This window comes from Gobio gobio (assembly GCF_949357685.1).
Source record: "Gobio gobio genome assembly, chromosome: 19".
Taxonomy (NCBI): Eukaryota; Metazoa; Chordata; class Actinopteri; order Cypriniformes; family Gobionidae; genus Gobio; species Gobio gobio.
In genome coordinates this window covers 37,471,307-37,477,601 of record NC_137112.1, presented here as the reverse complement: position 1 = coordinate 37,477,601, position 6,295 = coordinate 37,471,307, and the positions used below count along the sequence as shown (strand labels likewise).

General features: G+C 32.9%; 1 protein-coding gene across 1 annotated transcript; it reads left to right on the top strand.

Annotated features, from left to right (window-relative positions):
- Positions 1 to 531: 531 nt before the first annotated feature.
- plekha3 (pleckstrin homology domain containing, family A (phosphoinositide binding specific) member 3) lies at positions 532 to 6,083 on the top strand. Its single transcript, XM_079844051.1, has 8 exons — positions 532 to 885; positions 1,248 to 1,364; positions 1,453 to 1,608; positions 2,700 to 2,836; positions 2,992 to 3,162; positions 4,774 to 4,817; positions 4,922 to 5,031; positions 5,187 to 6,083. The coding sequence occupies exons 1-8, from the start codon at positions 846 to 848 to the stop codon at positions 5,306 to 5,308; spliced, it is 897 nt and encodes a 298-aa protein (XP_079700177.1). The 5' UTR covers positions 532 to 845; the 3' UTR covers positions 5,309 to 6,083.
- The last annotated feature ends 212 nt before the right edge of the window (positions 6,084 to 6,295 follow it).

Below are 6,295 nucleotides of genomic sequence, written 5' to 3'. Positions count from 1 at the left end.
CAGCTCTCCTGTCCCTTAAGAAAAACCGAGAGTAAGTGCAGAGACGTTGTGTGTAAATATGATGGTTATTGTAGTTTTAGACTAAATGTGAGCATTTATTCATCTCACTTGCACAATAAAGATTCAGTATTCCTCAGAATGAATAAAATCAGTCAAATGCAAAATCAGAGTACTAGCAAACCTCCAATAATTAAATGTTAAATAAAAAAACAAATTTATTCATTGAATCTACCTTTATGGACCAATGTCTTGCTGCTGACCTTTGATGATTCAGTTAAACCATGAGCAAAAATACTAGATGTTTTGTTTTTATTGGTAAAACTTTTTTTTTTTTATCTTTCTATCCACACAACTATGTTTTTCTGTGTATATTGTCTAATAAATTCACAACATATAATAATAATTCAATAATTAAAAAATATTCAATAATAATAAAGGAAATGTCACTGTATGTAGTGATTTTCTGAAATTAGCACTTTGTGATGCTTGTGGAGTGGAGTGGCTACACAGCGAAGAATCTCTAAACAAAACGTCTCTTCCGGTTCAATCTGTAAACAGTGATCTCATCCCTAATCTTGCTCCGTCTGCCTTTAGTAGAATCTCCCAGCATGTGTGGCGCGCTGTCTTCAGAGAAATGACCGTGAAAACTAATTTATTTTTCTCGTTACCTTACGACCCGCCCGCTCTTTTGACATAATGACAAGTAGATGGGGGTCATTGAGTTAGCCTGGAGCATGCTAGCATGCTAATTAGCTTGTAAAGGGGGCAAACAAGCAGCTGCCTGGTGCAAGCTCTGTTAAAGCTGCTTTAAAGTGTTTTTCACCGGGGTTTCTGCTTGGAGAATAATGGAAGGAGTGCTTTACAAATGGACTAACTATATGACAGGTAAAAGTGAATTGCACTGACGAATTGAATTGTGGACACTTGAGCTGCAGTCATACAGGACACTGCAAGTATGCACAAGATGTACTGAGTTTGTATTATGATAATGCCAGAGAGCTTTTGATATATGCAGCTTTGTTGTATTGCTTTTTACATTGCCGTGTGTCTTTCAGGTGCTTTTGAATGTCAAAACTGTTGAATGTCATGTTAAGTTATTCCAAAAATGTCATATGTCAAACTTCCTTTCCTGTCATGTGATGGTATGATACCTGATTGTATGGAATCTCAAGTTTAGAAAGCTCATAAATTGCATCTTTTGTTTGATTTAAATGTGTTTTGTGACCTGATAACATGTTTTATGAAAGGATGGCAGCCGAGGTGGTTTGTGCTGGACAATGGCATTATTTCATACTATGATTCAGAAGATGACGTGTGCAAAGGCAGCAAAGGCAGTATTAAGATGTCAGTGTGTGAAATTAAAGGTGAGACGATCGGCCAAATCTTCTATCCTTAGGAGAGAATAAACTGGTTATTCTTATGTCATTTTTGACTTCCTCATGTTTGCTCCAGTTCACCCAACTGACAACACGCGCCTGGAGCTGATCATACCAGGGGAGCAGCATTTTTATGTGAAGGCTGTAAATGCAGCAGAGAGGCAGAAGTGGCTGGTGGCTCTAGGGAGCTCCAAAGCTGGGCTCATTGACACTAGAACCAAAAAAGAAAGGGGTAGGCTTCCCTTTACATTTGCTCGTCTTTTCATATTCTTGGTCTTTTATTATTCCCGTATGCCTTCTCATAGCAAAAGACTTAACTCGCAGTAAAATGTTTGGTAAATTAGCATTTACTTATATTTTCATGATCTTCATAGATGTTCATGGACTAATAATTTATAAAATTAATTAAAAAAGTATTGAATCAAATAATTAATACATTTAATTTGGAATATGTTGAGTTAATTACTTATATATTACTAAATAATTATAATAATCATCATTATTTTATTATGTTAATCATAATAATAATTAAAACAGGATTTAAATAAACAGTGATAACAACGATAATAATTATTAATATTATAAACATTGCCCTTAAAGCCCAAAATAATAACACACATTGTTTTTTTATTATTAAGAATAAAATAATAAAGCAAAATAATAAAAAACGAATAATATCTTAAGCATTATGCAATGTAATCATGTTTTTCATTGCTATTAATGAAACTTATTACCAAAAGTATGTATATATAGCTACTTTACAAGTTATATTAACCCCTATAATCATATTTTTTTAAATGTATTTTATTGTCATTATATCTTTTAATATACAATTATATTTTTACAATATGATGTGAATATAATATAAATCTTAGCTAATTTATATATACTATATAAACTATATAGGTTAAATTAACTCATTGATTATATTTCTTACATTTTAAAATTCTTAATTTATTATTATTTTTTAATATAATAATATTCTGATATAGTGATTTGGATATAATTAAGATACATCTTATATACACTGTATGTATGTATGTATAATATACAGTATATATATATATGTGTGTGTGTGTGTGTGTGTGTTCAATGCTTGAATCTGATTGGCTGACATACGATGTATAATTAATGTGTGTGTGTGTGTATATATATATATATATATATATATATATATATATATATATATATATATAATATATTCAGGTCAAAGACTTTCATAATCTAAATTTATGCTTCCTAGTTGCACAGCAGTAATCTTGACTGCCAAGCAATATGCATGCCCATTAATAGTTGCTTTCCTCTCCTAATGGGTTTTTGCAGAGTTAACAGAAACCACAGAATCACTGAAAACCAAGATGTCAGAGCTGCGTCTGTACTGTGACTTACTAATGCAGCAGGTGCACACTATTCAGGAGTCTGTGGAACAGGAAGGAGAATCTCCCGTGGCCAGCACTGAGGTTAGACACTCATTCAGCTGTTTTTTTTTTTTCATTCAAACCACAGTAATCACTGCAATTATTGCAGATAGGGGGATGCGATATAAAAAGGTTTGTAATCATAGAAATCTAGTCTTTTAAACCAAATCATTGTATTTTCTGCTATTTTTTCCCAGACAAGGAATGAAGCGTCCTCATTACTGAGTGCCACCTGTGAAACCTTCATCAAAACACTGGAAGAATGTATGAAAATCGCCAATTCCAAGTTCCAGACTGACATGTTGCAATCCAGTCCATCTGATTCCTTAATGTCCCCTGTGTCCCCCTCTCCCGTCCAGATGTCTCGGGTAAAGACACAAGCACAACATCACATACAGTTTACCTTCATTTTTTCATATTTACCTGGGAAAAGTTCTTATTGCTATTTGTGTGCAATACGGTTTTATTACAAGTCAGGGACAGACTTAACCGTTAGGCAAAGGTAGGCCCCCGAAAGCCAAGGGCCCCATAAAATGCTTTTTATACGAGATGCGAGTTGCTTTGGTGTTAATTACCACAACAACCGCCTGCGCATCCGCGTTGAACATTCTTGTAGAAATATCTCCGCGATTCAGAAAAAGCGTGCAGGATCACAGAATCCATTCATAAAAACGAAATGTCACGGTCAATGAATGGCGCAGACGCACGGTTTCGTTTAAGATAAGCACGCGCAACGCTCGTGGTGCTCTGCTCAATTCATTCACACAGAGACACAAAACATGCAGGATTCATATTTCATAATATTCACAAACACTAGTCCATATCGCAATTTTATTGATGTGTACTGACTTGCATTGGATTTATTAATCCAAAATTTGACCAATTCCGTGACATATTATTCCACGTTAAACAGTAAATTCCATTTTTATGATTGGATTCCGCTATTCCGTCTGCATTTTCTGCATCGCGGAAATCATAGGGCCCTAAACTTCATGAGCATTGTACGGTTTTATTTGAGAGAAACTATCATCATAACATGTATACACACAGAAAAAGATCTTCAAGGCAACCCGTCAAAATAAAAGTTTGGACAGTATAATGTATGTCTTAATGTAACAATTTTAACAGTAGGCCTAAAGTAGCACTTTGAATGTACAAAAATTAAAGGGTTTGTTTAATTTTTATTGGAATAAAAGATACATGTTGTATGCCTTCATTTGATTACCAGAAAAATGTAAATACATAAAAAAAATATATATTTTGTTAAACTTTTAATAAATTGCTTTTAAATTAATCAAGTTTCATGATTTCAATTAATTAAACATGCGTTTTGATTAATAAAATGTAATATAACCATCCAGAAAAAATTAAAACAGAAAAAAAAGGAATCTGGAATTTTTTTAATGGAATTTGGAAAAAAATAAAAATTTTATAATTGTAATAATTTCTAGAAAATATTTTAAAGTTTAGAATTAGACAGCCTTGTGTTGTGTAAACAATTGTGCAGTGAAAAGTACCACCAATGACCACCAACCTACCTACTCCAACCTACTCTAATACTGTTATAACAAGGGATCTACAACATGACGAAAGCAATTATTTATAACATGTACATGAAAAAAATTAATTAAAACAAAAATACAAAAATAATTGGACACAACTATGGGACAAGGTCATAAACTAATAATAAACTAATAAAAATGAGTCAAATAAAATTACTAAAACTTAAACTAAAATGAAAACAATAAATTAAAACAAAGTATATATATATATATATATATATATATATATATATATATATATATATATATATAATTTTTTTTTCATGTAATATTTGTATTTTATTTTATTTCAGCTTTATTTAAATTAATGAAAAAGTTTTGGTTAGTTAATTAGTTTTAGTTAACAATAAAAATACTGGTCTGGCATGTGATTGTTCATAAATTTGAAGTCTAACATGTTTTATTGTTATTGCGTAGATTAAGCGGTCGATCAGCCATCCCGGCACCTACAGTTATGAAAGGTACACAATGTTTACAAAACACACAGACTTCATGTTTTCATTTCAGACAGCTTACACTGTTATTTTCTGAGTGGCTATAAATGAGGGTGCTGTTTTCCTTCAAGGTCGAGCTTGCCAAAAGAGTGCACGGCGTTGCAGAAGTCCACCCAGAGGCGGACGCGGACATGCTCCGATACAGAAGCTCACAGCGACAGAGGGACCGAGGAGATGGAGCGTGAGTCTCACACACACCACTGTACCATTTCTCCAAATTTTGTTGTTTGAGCAGGAGTCACTGAAGCTTAAATGAATGATTATTGTCGTGGCCCTAGAAATAATCATCAGTAACATACACAAAAGTGATCACTTCACCTCTTGTGTTTTTCACAGGCTTGATGTTTCACAGGGCCAACATTAACGGTGACTCCACTCCAAGTATCCCTGAAGAGGTTGGAACGAGCACAAAGTTCCTGTCGGAAACTGACACTCCGGAATCTGACCTTTCCCTCTGAACCATGCCAGACGGATTATGAGATGGGGAATAAAAGGAAAACACGTACTGCTATGCAGTCAAAGATTGCAGCATTATATAGATGGATTTTACAAAGTGTTGTATTTCTCGATGATGAAGAATTCGGCAGCACTTTATAAACACAGATGATGAAGAAAACCGTCTGAGTTGAATGTTTATACTCTTCCAGGTATTTTAAGATATTTGTTTGCCTTGATGCTAAGATGTTTTTCCTTTTTTGTGATACATAATTATTGCTGTATCCCTTCAGTGAAGAGTTGAAGATGTTTGTACTGGATTTCTAATGTGTTGTGCAGTTGCCTTTGTTAAATGGGAACCTTGCTGAAAAGGTTTTTGTTACTGTGCCAAGGGGTTGTGTGTACGTGCTGACATTAACTTCAAAGATTTGTTTTTTTATTCACTCGGCATGCAGTGTTGTTCATTAGTTTATGATGCAGAATACATTTATTTATTTTTGTATGTCACTAGAGTCCCCATAAAAAATAATGTTTTTGCCTTAATTAATTCTTCGCATGGAGGAATTTGATCTATTAATTATTGTAATGTTTGGTAAAAATGATTAAAAAGCTTTAGCAAGATTATTATTTCTTTTATCTCCAAAAATATAAGTGGGTTTGGTAACACTTTACAATAAGGTCCCATTAGTTAACGTTAGTTAAAGCATTAAAGGGATAGTTCACCCAAAAATGAAAATTAGCCCATGATTTCTAGATATTTTACTTTATAACATGTTAAATGGGTCAATGACATGACATGTATTTTTTGTATCCGAATTCATTATTTTCCTAAAAAAAAATATATATATATATAAATACATGTCACATATCAAATTGATCTACAATATTTCCTTTATAAGATACTCTTTTACATTTTTTGAAATTCAATTGACTTTTTGAGTTTTTCAAAGACCTAAAATGTCAGGTGGTGCGACCAGCAAATTTACATTTAAAACGATCAATTCCCACTG